Here is a 12,737-nt window from a genome sequence, read left to right as displayed (position 1 = left end):
ACGGTGGATCTTTGAATTAGAGACACTTATTCCACTAGGTCTCAATGAAGCAAACCCGTATGGGATTTTTTTGGGATAGTCTATAGTCATGGTGTATTTCTATTTTATTCAGACATATTGATATATATGTGGCCTTTGTTTGAGTACATTGTGGCTTTCTTGACGCCAGCCATTATTATGGCGGCCTCGTTAAATCCCCTTGTCTCCGGAGGCCTATAAAATATATATCATTTTATTATAATATATATCATTGTATTAACATATTTGTTAAGTTTTAATGGCATTATTAAAAGTTATGTTTTAATTTTAATTTTGGAAGAAATTGTACACCATCATCTATCTGTTATTCCTGGCTGACCTAATGATAATTATTTGGTAATACTGCCCCTTTGATGCGATTATACTATTGTCATGACGACGCGTATCACTCCGGGTGTGATGACTTGAGCGTCATTTCCGGTTGACATGTGCGTCACTTCCGATATATGCTGTGCGTTCCATGTGGTGCTGGAACGCACCGGCACTCTTTGTCTCTTTGTTTTCGGCTCCTTAAACTAGACTTCCGGTTAGCGCGTGCGTTCCAAGAGCTGTTGGAACGCACGGACCATTTCCTGGTTTATGTGTTCGGCGCTCTCTAAGACTACTAGCACGATTTAAAGTATATGTTACCCTGTTTGGGGTGCCAACATTAAGGATTGATACTGACTTCTCTTGTAACAGCAATGTATTACAACATAAGGCTTTAATACTTGTAGTTGATTACTTAACAGGAAGTGACACATGTAGGTGGGGCTTGGATATTCAAATTGATGATGGTATAAATACCTGTATATGTTGAACATGTCTGACACTCTGCTTCTGGTGCTCTGTCACCACACAACACTGCTTTGTTGTCCTGACAAAGATCACTGGGATGTGATCGAAACGTCGACCTACGAATGTACCAATAAATGACCTTCTGACCTTCTTTTAGAAATTGTTGGTGAGTGCCCTCTTTTTTCAAAAGACTATTATCAGGAACCCGAAATTCCTTGGAGTTGAGCACCACCGTGTTGTCCTCTAGAGATTCAGTATTGTGCGGATGCCCGGAAATTTTATATATATACTGTATATATATATATATATATATATATATATATGTGTGTGTGTGTGTGTGTGTGTATATATAAACAATGCACGGTCTGAAGACCGGATGTATATATCAGAATACTCTTACAATATATTCTGGCACAGGTACACTTATTCTTAACTAACGCTGTCTTAATATTGACATGTAGAATATTTAAGTGTTTGTAAAACCACGGCGCTGACCAGTCACAGCTATTTTAGAAAATGGCGGCCAGTTCCAGGGCAGGAACACTCACTAGTAGAATGGTGCCCTGGGCCGGGGGATGGGCTACAGGTCAAGCGGGATCCAGTCTCTAGGTCGACACTATATTGGTCGACAGTAACTAGATTGACAGGGTCTCTAAGTCAACATGTTCTAGGTCAAAAGGTCGCCATGAGTTTTTCTCGATTTTTTTTCTTTTTTTTTTTTGAACCATTTCATACTAAACGATCCACGTGGACTACGATTGGAACGGTAATCTGGCCTTGCCTGAAGCATGGAGAGGGGACACGGTGCACTAATTGGGGTTCCCGGTCACTCTATGGAGAAAACGACACCAAAAAAACATTAAAAACTCATGTCGACCTAAAGACCCTGTCGACCTAGTTACTATCTACCTTCCATCCCACACTCGGTCAAGCGCCTTCTCCCCTATGTTGGACTTCACCTGGTACTATGGAGTCTTAATAAAGTGGACATTAACATATCCGACCTGTACTCCTCTGCCCTGGTGGAAATAGTGGGGTCCCTGCTCTGTTACAGAGTCCACGCCAGCGTCGCAGTCCGTCTCCCTAGACTGCGACCGGAACCTGATTTAAGGGCGGGTTGCGCCTGGGGGACCCTCTTCCCCCTCCCTTCTGTGGCAGCCACGCGAACCAGGAAAGCGTCTGCGACCGTGTGCCTAGAACCGGAGCGTCTCCGCTGCAAGTACCCAGGAACAGAGCCAGTGGGGAGGTGACGGAGCCGCAGCACAGAATGTCACCCTGACATGTAAGTGCTGCTGCCCTTGAAGTCTTCTAAAAGCTTTTTCAGGGCTGCCCAGTGCAGCCCCCGTTAAGTGACATGCTTCTGCAGGCACCAACTTGAAAATGAGCTCCAGTGCCTGGAGGCGGGGTTATAGAGGAGGCCCCAATGCATTCTGGGACAGTCTAAAGCTTTAGCCTGTTGGTGCCTATGGATCAAGATCCATCTCTAAACCCCAATGTTTTCCCTGTGGAAACCAATGTACCCCGCTGCAGAAATACAGTATTCCCTAACCTCCCTCTGCAATTTGTTACTTTCAGATGGAAATGAAGGAAGTTGTAAACAAACTGGTGATGATTGTGGCTGCTACAAACAGGCCAGATGTTTTGGATGATGCTTTACTGCGGCCAGGAAGACTGGACAAGCTCCTGTACATACCACCACCCGATGAGGAGGTAATGGGTGTGTTTTTAATTTGGGAGTTAAATAATTGCAGACCGTTCATTGCTCTCGTCCGAGCTACTCATATGTTGTTATAAAGGCATACAGTCGTTAGGTCGACACAGCATAGGTTGACAGTCATTAGGTCAACATGGTCAATAGGTCGACAGGTCAAAAGGTCGACATGAGTTTTTCACATTTTTAATTTTTTGGCTTTTTATATACTTGACGATCCACGTGGACTACGATTGGAGGGGACACGGTGCACTAATTGGGGTTCCCCGTCACTTTACGAAGAAAACTACACCAAAAAAAGTACAAAAAACTACTGTCGACCTTTTCACCTGGCGACTTAATGCCCATGTCGACCTTCAGTGGTTGACCTAATGACTGTCGACCTAACGACCCATACCCGTTATAAAAAGGCCTTGCCCACTGTAAAGCTGGGTACACACTAGATGACGTGTGCACCCAGCCTATCCAGTGGGTGGTGGGACCCTGCTTTGCCAAGGGCATACACACTTGCCGACGGAGAGGCTCGGGATGTCCTGCTGCAACATCGTTAGCAATGTCTTCTGTATGCCCTGCAGCAGGATCGGCCAGAAGATATCGCTAACAGCGGGGTGGTATATCGGGTATACACACTGCCCGATGTGTGCTAATGTAAAAATACTAATTGTATACTTAATCTTCCCCGGCAATGTTGCCTTTTAACCTACAGTATATTACATGCCTGGTTGTTTTTTTGGACGGGGAGATACCAAATAGTAAGCAGCTCTCATGGGCACTACATTGTTACGATAGCAGTTTATGACCAGAACAGCCTGCTCGAGTTCAGTAAATGAATAGCCGCCACATAATTTGAGGCCGTAATGAATCGCAGTGACTGTTGAGGCAAGAACTAATCTGAGCTGTGATAAAATGTTAATCCTTGCACTGGAACAAAGGAATTATTGTGCTGCCAAAGTTTGTTGGACCCTAATATATGTTATTTTATTTACCAGGGTGCAGGTGGTGTTGTGTTTTTTATTACCAAACGCAGTTGAATCTTCCCACCAGCTTTCAGTACAAGGTTATTGAATCTTACATAATAAAGTCCTTTGGATAAAGGTTTATTTGGAATGTGCTTCGGAAATCTTTTGTGTATTGTAGTTTAGGCATCTCACATTTGCACCTTTCCTTCTGGCAGGCACGTTTGTCTATACTAAAACTCTGCACTAGTAGTGTGCCACTAGCTAGTGATGTCTGTCTGGAGCGCCTGGCAGCAGCTACTTCATACTACTCTGGGGCAGACCTTCAAAATCTCTGCAAAGAGGTGAGAAAATGATTCATGTTTAGAGGGTACAGTGGGTTAAGGCATGATTTATCATGAATGGCTGGTACTCCTGTTGGGTGGAGTATTCTTTTAATTATAGGTATTTATTCTATTTACTAGCTGTTCTACCCATTCTTCACATGGTAGTTTCTGATTTTCAGGGTTGTAAATATAAATTAGTGTAAAAGAATTAGTAAATCTATAGAGATGTAAATTTGAGACGTCTTAACGTAAGTAAATATTAATCCACGGTTCTTGGGTTTACCTGAGAAGCACCCGTAGCAGATACGGTAAAAAATGACAGGACCATTTTTGTAGTTTATTAAATTCCACCCACTGGAGGTGCAATCCGAATTTTGATCCCATTGTCCTGTTGGGTGTTATCGTTCATGCACCGCAAGCTACATATCAGTAATGACGTCATTATTTCAACCCGCTTTTCATCCCCTTAGGGAAGGTTTATTAAAATTCTAATTCTATAGTTTTCCTATTTTCCACCTGAAAAATACCGGTTACATTTCAGCTTCCTAACATATTGGCAAATAAGAGAATTAGTCATGAGTGAGGGATGGTATACATAAATAAAAAATAAATAAATATATAAATATATATATATATATTTAGTACACACCAACCTGTTGTAACTTTTTGCTTGATATGAAACATATTTTACTGCTTTAACTAATGAAACATTACCTCCTCTATAAAAAAGGGTTTGTGTCATTTGAGTATAGGCAAAAAAAGTTGTATGACCATACAATGAAAATCATTTTGTGTGTTTACACCTGCAGGCTGCCTTAGTTGCATTACACCTGAGTGGACTACAGGCTTCCTGCGTGAAACAAGAGCATTTCCAACAGGCTTTAGCATCTCTGACTCCATCTCTGAATGCCAGGGACCTAATGGCCTATAAGAAACTGCAGGGTCATACAGGAATAATGGGTTAAATGGAAAACAGACTACTTTATAATACAACAAGAACTGACATACATGTATTATTGCATTATGTAGAAATAGAAGTGGAACAAGCTTTATTGCAAGGATTAATACCAATAGCCATGTAATAAATATTTTATTATAAACACTGTGTTGTGCAATTTCAGTACCAACCTTATTTTCTTACAGAAATAATGTGCCAAGAACTTATTATAAATCATTTGCAGGAGGAAGAACATTAATGAAGTTCACGTAAAGTGGTAACACAAACTGAAGCACAATCACTATTACACTTAAACTTTGTCACCAACATCTTCACACTTGTGTTCAGTGCATTTATGCTGGTGAGGGGCAGGGAAAATATATTTTAATACATACAGCTCTCACACATGGTCTAGCTCTGCACTTGTTGGATTGTAAACCCAATAATCTTCTTCTGCGCTAAAGCTTCAGTGGAAGGAGACTGCACATGAGCCCCAGGGCTCAAAGGTTAATAACCACAACTTACTACTTTGGCTTTTACAAATACTTTTTTTTTTTTACATTGGCTTTTTATTTTGTCATGTATAGCCAGTGGGTAAAATCCACTTAGTACTGGTTTAATAAAATATACTATCTTCGGTTTATGTACAAGCTAAAATAGCAACAAAAAAAAAAAGAAAAGTGAATGTTCAAATAACCCAATGGTGATGGTATGGCATAGAACCATTGTCCTATAAAAGTGCATGTTAGAAATCTGGTCCTTCTAATTGGATATAACACTGCCTAGATCAAGTACAGGATGGTCATCTTACCAAAGCCTGAAAGAAACTTCCTTAAGTAGTGTTTGTTTCTTCTTCATATATCAGTGTTCATGTTTGGTAAAAGAAATGGAAGATACAGTTGCAGCATATTTTCATTTAAACAGTGTGAGCTGTCATGTCGCTTGCTCTGCAAGGATACAATATTAACTGAAATGCCATCTTGTGGCCAAATGAGCAATAAAATTTTTTTTATATATATATATCTATCTCAAATACCCTTGTTATAGTCAGTTTGGCAGGCTATATGAAATGTTTTTCTCTACATCTAATCTATGAATAACACTGGCCTGTGGTTATACGAGTTGGCCGCACAGATTAAATTCCAGCAGCCTGGGGTGACATCTGAAATGTAAGTTCATACATGATCTCATGCTTACACTCCATATACTGTAAGCAGCACTATCACAAGGGCAGCACTTTCATGGCAACAGGCAAAAATACTGGTAAAGAAAATAGTTCCACCTTCAGACAATGATGGCAATTACTTATTCTGCAATAGTCAAATCAGTCTGTAAATCTTTACTCCTATCCTCTCGTAAATCATCAGATTCAGAAGTTTGTCAGAGCTAATAAGAGTTGATTGTATTACTGCTGGATTAGAAGCAGAGTGAGTATTTATATATACACACTACAGTCTAATGTGCATTGGAGGCAGTAAAAATATATTATTAACCTGCTGTGCAAGGTAATGTTTTATAGAAACAACACCTGCTCTGGAATGAAGTAACATAAGTGCTTGAACTTCAGAAAGAAGCAAGGGTGTGTAAGGTTCTGCTGATGGGAGCATGACACAATATGCTATATATGTTTAATAGTAACTAATTATGTCCTATTAAATACAAATGTTAACCTGTATCATCCATCAAACAGTGGATAACTTTGGGTCCTCGTCGCAGGGCTTCCTTCTTCTAGCCCTAGGTCTGAGATTTGTGCAAACGTGCTTAAATCTGTAAACAGCACTTTAAAATTGGTCTTATTTCACTATCGAGCATTTCCTCCATCTGTAGGGATCAAGGGTTCCACTAAAAAAAAAATAAGTGTGCTTCTATTGAGGAGGTGTGCCACAGAGTACATACACTTGCTTCATCAAACATTCAAAGTTAGCAAGTATTGCTGTATTGGGATAGGTCTGTGGTAAGGCAGCAGTCCACGGGACTTAGGCACTGGAACAGTTGGCACATGCTGTGCTCTCTTCTTGCCTGTAACTCTGCATCTGAATAAAGCACTTGTACATTCCATACGTGTTTAGTAGTATGTGTCTCGCTTTGCTTTGAACTTCCTCCCACTTTGATGAAGAGCCAGGACCTGGGAAACAAGTATAAGTTAAATGGATTTGTCCATCATCAGACATGCTTCTCCACCTAAATACTGCTCCCTACCACAGGTGCAAGTAGACATTTTTCTTAGTGGTACGGATAGTAAAAATGGGCATGGCCACATGAAACTAGGGGAGTGGCTACATGACACACTGTACTGCCCTTACACATTTTGCCACACACCATAATGCCCATTACACATTATACCAGACACCGTAACATCCATTACAGACACCGTAATGCCTATTACATATTATACCACACAGTTATGCCACTGACACCATTTTATGTTCCACACACAAAAATACCCTTATAAATTATACAGAGTACCACCACCATACTTCTTAATGGTACTCCGTACCACGCTACTTTCAGCACTGCTCCCTACCCACATAGTAGAAAGGTGGATATCCCGCCCCTTGTATTGCCAGTTATCTTGTGGGATAGCCCAAGAACAGGAAAGAAATTAGACCTGTGTGGACACACACTAACAGCTATGGACGGAGCATTCATGTCAGCTTTCGTACACATCAACGCTCCAAATAATACAATGTAGTTCTATGGCAAAGGAACTCTCACTTAGCCTCCAAGCCGCATAGTGCACTTTGGGGGTCATTCAGACCCGATCGCACGCTAGCTTTTTTTTTTTTTTTTTTGCAGTGGTGCTATCGGGTCTGAACTGCACATGTGTTTGCTCCACAATGCACAGGCGCGTCAGCCGCCGGGGATCTCCGGACAGCGACAGATTTAACGAAGAAAGCGATCGCATCAGCGATTGCAAGAAGATTGACAGGAAGAGGCCGTTTGTGGGTGTCAACTGATCATTTCCAGAGAGTATCCGGAAAAACGCAGGCGTGCCCGGCCGTGTGGAGGGAGGATTCCGGACGTCAGCTCCTGGCCAGATCATTGCAGCGGCTGAGTAAGTCCTGAGCTGTGCAGAGACTGCACAAACCTTTTGTTTGTGCAGCTCTCTGCCCAAGCGTTTGCACCCCTTCACATCAACTACCCCCTCCCCCTGTAGGCGGCAACTACCTGATCGCAGCACTGCAAAAAAAACGCTTGCGTGCGATCAGGTCTGATCACCCCCTTTGTACTAAGAGCACACTTCAAATGGTATCTTAAACCAAGGACAAAGTGTAAGTTTTTTTATCTGCTGTGAACACAAATTGGTGCAATGCACTTACTTAGTTGTAAACGGATTATGGCTGTGGATTTTCCTGTTGTCAGTGACCAGACATTAAGGTCTTCTACTGAAAATACATCATCTATTTTCATCATGTCTTCTTTGATGTGATCCACATTTAGGTGTTTTGGAACTCCTGGAATAAAGTAATTACATTTATTGTGACATTTAGTACAGTTTAAAACAAATTCCACAACTATTCTGCTAATTATACAGATACACATTACAGGAATCTTGCACAAGTACTAATGTAATGATCACTCGCACAACTGTTTAAATGTAACTGCACTAAACTTTAGATAAAAGAATTTATAAACAAGACATTCATATTTCTGCAGCGGGGTACACTGGGGTACACAAGTGGAAAGAGAACCTGCTAGTCAGCCTGCCGAGTGTCGGGATTTAGAGGGGGTCGGGATGTAGCTGTCGGTATAGTGACCGGCGGTCTCCTGACCACCGGTCACATAACTACATCCCGCTGATTTAGTGCCCATTGCCGTATACTTAAATTGCATTTATACTGTATTCTGCATTGCATGCGACTTGTGCTAGCTCTGCTGTCCGCTTTTTTCTCCTGTCAGCATATAATTACCCCTTTCTTTCTATCCCGTTACCTTAAATCCAGGTGTTAAAGGGTTCTGCTTTATTCACAGATCTTTGGGCTGGTAAAGCTAGTCATATTACAGCAGCATTGCTCACTGCCTATTACTATACTGTGTTCGATAATTCCCTAGCAGCCATGTCTGGCAAAGGTTGCATGGAGGCTGACATATCTCTATTAACCTCATGTAAGTCCTATGTCACCTTAGGACAGTATACAGGACGGGTTATATGCAGCTTGTTATATCCCACCTAACCAGCACCTTCAGTCTCTGAGAAGGAACCCCCATGGGCTTATTCTTCTCAGTTACCGAGTCAGATAGTCAACTGCCTGGCTACTCCTGCAATTATTCCCCCTGTGGGAATTCCTCAGCAGGTACATACTGCTACATCAGTCTCAGCCATGCCTCCGCTATACCAGTCACAACCATGAATCCACCTTGGGTGGACACGCTCTACTTCGGTAGAGAGCTTAACACAAACCTCTATGGCTTTCCAGCAGATGTTACAAAAGGACAGGCTTTTGCCCTTTAGGGCCATTAAGCGTACCGTCTACTCTCAATCTACACCAATCAGATTCAGAGGCATCATCTGGTAAGGAAGAGGAGACTTCTATCTCACTCACAGAGTTCCCCTCAAGAGGGGAGGTGGCTCACTTGACACTGGATGTGTCTGCACATGTAGTAGCTGTCAAATCTATCCTGAAAGTTGAAGAAGACAAACCTACTCCTAAACCAAACAAAAACTGCAGCTATTTAAGCGCAGAGAGGTGATTAAGGCAGAGTTTCCTCTGTCTGAGTAGCTTATAGAGCTAAGGCATGAATCAGGAAAAAACAGTTTCCGCTACCTAAGCATTTACCTTCTTTCTACCTTGTTCTACTCCACCAGTAGACTCTCATACGTTTGGTGAAATCATCCACCATACCTATTAATTCAACATCTTCCTTAAAGGAGACTACGGATAGGAGGATGAAAACCTATGTCAAGTTTATCTACTACCTTATAGGCACTATCATCAGGCCTACTGTGGCAGCCACCTGGGTGCCCAAAGCGACTGAACATTGGACTGACGCTCGAGAAGATGGACTTCCCTCAGACATGTCACAAGATAGTCTGTCGTACATTGCAAAAATCAGAGACTATGCCTCTTATTTAAGTGAGGCAGTTTTGGACGATGGTCTCCTGGCCCCAAAAGCGTTGGCTACCTCAGTGCTTGCTCGACGCATCCTCTGGCTCTGCTCATGGAAAGCGGACATGGATTCTAAGAAGGCCTTAGAATTCTTAAATTTCACAGGGGATAGCCTGTTCGGGGCAGAATTGGTCTGCCAAGGCAGCATTCATGCCCTCCTCTGCCACTATACCATGAGCTCGGACCTCTACTTTTTGTGCCTTTCGCCCACAAGGCAAAGCCAAAGGCCTATCATTCCCTAGACAAATGTCTACTAAAACTACAAAACCTAGGTCCAAGCAGGCATAGGCTGCAAGACAGCCACCAACCAAACATGACTATATGCCCACTGTCTGACAGGACAGGCCTCCTTCTGGGGGACCCCAGGATGTGAGGACGACGTCTCCAGTTTGCACACTACAAACTAAAACAGATGACTTGGTGCAAGAAGTGGTCTCTCACGGGTATGCCGTCTCTTTCAAGAGATGGCCCTCTTAACAATTCTTTTGCACAGGCCACCCTTCAGACCCCAGCAAGGCTTTGGTCCTACAGAAGGTTATTCAATCCCTCCTGCAATCAGGAGTACCAGTCCCATGCTCACAAGACTAGGTTCTATTAAAAAAAAAAGGGGGATTTGAGGACTGCGCTTGTTCACCTCACTTGATCAGTTACAGCTGCTATGGAGAAAAAAAGGCTTTCCACTAGCCTCTTAAAATCTGAACCAAAAAAATAAAATAAAATATCTCTTAGCGCTTATAATTCTCAAGTGTATCAATATATTTCCTACTATAGTAGCCGAAGTACTCAAATTTATAAATTTGAATACTTCGGCTACTATAGTAGGAAATATATTGATACACTTGAGAATTATAAGCGCTGGGAGATATTTTATTTTATTTTTTTGGGTTCTATTCAACACTATTCCTGGTGCAGAAACCCAATGTAATGTTCACTCTAGGGGACGGGCAGGGCGCGTGTCCGTGAGGGGCACAACCGCGCGCGCCAAAGGGGACGTGGCCATGCAAATAAGGGGCGTGGTCACTTGCACGTAATGCAAGTGGGCGGTTCAGTCCACAGACTGGGGCGGCCGGCGCCGTCACTGTTGGGGGCGTGCCCAGCACCTACGGAGGTGCTGGGCTTCCACCAAGCTCTCTGACAGCGTGAATGGATGCCGTGCGCATGCGCGCAGCATCTTTACATGCTGAGAGGGCAGAAAGCGGGCGGCTGTTTTAGCAGGGCGCCACAGAAAGGGCAGGGCGGGGTTTTGCCCTTAAAAAAAAAAAAAAAAAAAAAAAAAAATCGGGCAGGGCGCGGCGCCCTGCTAAAACAGCCTAGAGTGAACACTACCAATGGGTCTCATCGACCCATCCTAAAACCTCAAATCTCTCAAGTTTGTCATAGTACCCACGTTCTATATAGAAACCCTACGTTCCATTGTTCTAGTAATGGAAGTTGGATGTCTAGAGACACGATGAAGTCCCCAAGATGCTTACCTTCATGTCCCTATAGCACCCTCTCATCAACAATAGCTGCAGTTTGCTATTCTTCACCAACATTACCAATTTCAGGAATTGCCTTTTGGACTTTCCCATGTGCTGTGGGTATTTACCAAAACTGTGGTGGTTATGGCGGCGTAGCTACGTCATCAGGGAGTCAAAATACTTCCTTATTTGGATGACCTGCTGCTCCTGGTGCATTCCCTGGAGGTCCTACACCACCATCTCCAGCTGACTATTGTCTTCCTACAACAACGCGGCTGGCTAATCAATTGGAAGAAGTCATCCCTCACGCCTTCACAACGCATGATACTTCTGGGAGCTCTCCAGGAATCTCGAGTCCAGAGGCTTTTCCTGGTCCCAGACAAAATAGTGCCATTACAGCAACAGATATGCTCAACAGTCATTGTTTGTCCATACACTCGGCCATGCAAGTCCCGGCATCCATAGTCTCCACCTTTGACATGGTGTACGCCCAGTTCCACTCCAGGCCACTATAACACCTGATCCTGTCCCGGTGGAATGGACAATGCTCCTCTCTCCATAAGTCTGACTGTCTCTAACCTAGTGGCTCCAGACGACACACCTGGACAAGAGGTGACCCTTCTAGATTCCGGATTGGATACTGCAGACCACGAATGCTAGTGTCTGAGGCTGGGGTGCAGTAAGCGGACAATTCCCCTTTCAGGGCTGCTGGACCCCTGAGAAAACCGGTTTACCAATAAACGTCCTGGAGTTACGAGCAGTCTACAAAGCACCAATTATGGCACAGTAAGTTCTTCTGGGCAAACCTGCACAAATCGAGCCTGTCAACACCCCAGCAGTAAACTACCTAAACCATCAGGGAGGCACCCGCAGTCAATTGGCAATGAAGGAAGTGGCTCACATTCTTCAGTGGGCCAAATGCCAACTTCCAGCCATCTTAGCAGTATTCATGCCAGGAATACTAAACGGGGAAGCAGACTTACTCAGACATTACAACATACACATCGGAGAGTGGTCGCTATACCCAGAGGTCTTCCAGCTCTTGGTACACAAGTGGGGCCGGCCCCCAGGGGTGTCCCTGAGGAAGACAGAAATAGTCGAAACGCGTTGGTGGTTTTTTGCTTTGTTGTTCAGATCTGTCACCTGAGGGATCCGGCTTTTTGTGGGGGTGGTAATTTTTTGGGCCCATGAGATTATTCACTCACCACATTCTGCTGTTGTTTACATCTTCCCTGTTAACAGGCGGCTGTATCTGTATTACACAACATTTTTATTGGTTTTTTTTTTATAATAAAGTCCGTTTTTTATTCATATACCTGAGGAAGGAGATATCAAAGAAACAGCTATAGGAGTGGACATCGCTGACTTCAAGTAAGCATACATGTACGATTTTATACCGGATGATAAAGAATATTTAAAAGAT

General features: G+C 43.2%; 2 protein-coding genes across 3 annotated transcripts in view; one reads left to right on the top strand and one right to left on the bottom strand.

The window, feature by feature from the left end:
• The window catches only part of AFG2B (AFG2 AAA ATPase homolog B), a 116,155-nt gene extending 111,241 nt beyond the window's left edge, over positions 1-4,914 (top strand). Inside the window, exons 7-9 of one of the 2 annotated variants that reach the window (XM_063926008.1) lie at positions 2,392-2,526; positions 3,702-3,827; positions 4,619-4,914. In XM_063926008.1, the coding sequence (XP_063782078.1) occupies positions 2,392-2,526; positions 3,702-3,827; positions 4,619-4,774 (417 nt within the window). In that variant the 3' untranslated portion in view covers positions 4,775-4,914. Of the gene's footprint in view, positions 1-2,391; positions 2,527-3,516; positions 3,615-3,701; positions 3,828-4,618 lie in introns of those variants that run through there. The other variant, XM_063926009.1, reaches the window with a different exon arrangement.
• The window catches only part of SLC30A4 (solute carrier family 30 member 4), a 61,551-nt gene continuing 53,694 nt past the window's right edge, over positions 4,881-12,737 (bottom strand). Inside the window, exons 6-7 of the mRNA XM_063926010.1 lie at positions 8,067-8,201; positions 4,881-6,871 (exon numbers count right to left, since the gene is read on the bottom strand). Coding sequence (XP_063782080.1) covers positions 6,723-6,871; positions 8,067-8,201 — 284 coding nt within the window. The 3' untranslated portion in view covers positions 4,881-6,722. The remainder of the gene's footprint in view (positions 6,872-8,066; positions 8,202-12,737) is intronic.

This window comes from Pseudophryne corroboree, chromosome 6, assembly GCF_028390025.1.
Source record: "Pseudophryne corroboree isolate aPseCor3 chromosome 6, aPseCor3.hap2, whole genome shotgun sequence".
In the NCBI taxonomy this organism is placed as follows: Eukaryota; Metazoa; Chordata; class Amphibia; order Anura; family Myobatrachidae; genus Pseudophryne; species Pseudophryne corroboree.
This window is presented reverse-complemented; position numbering and strand designations above follow the sequence as displayed.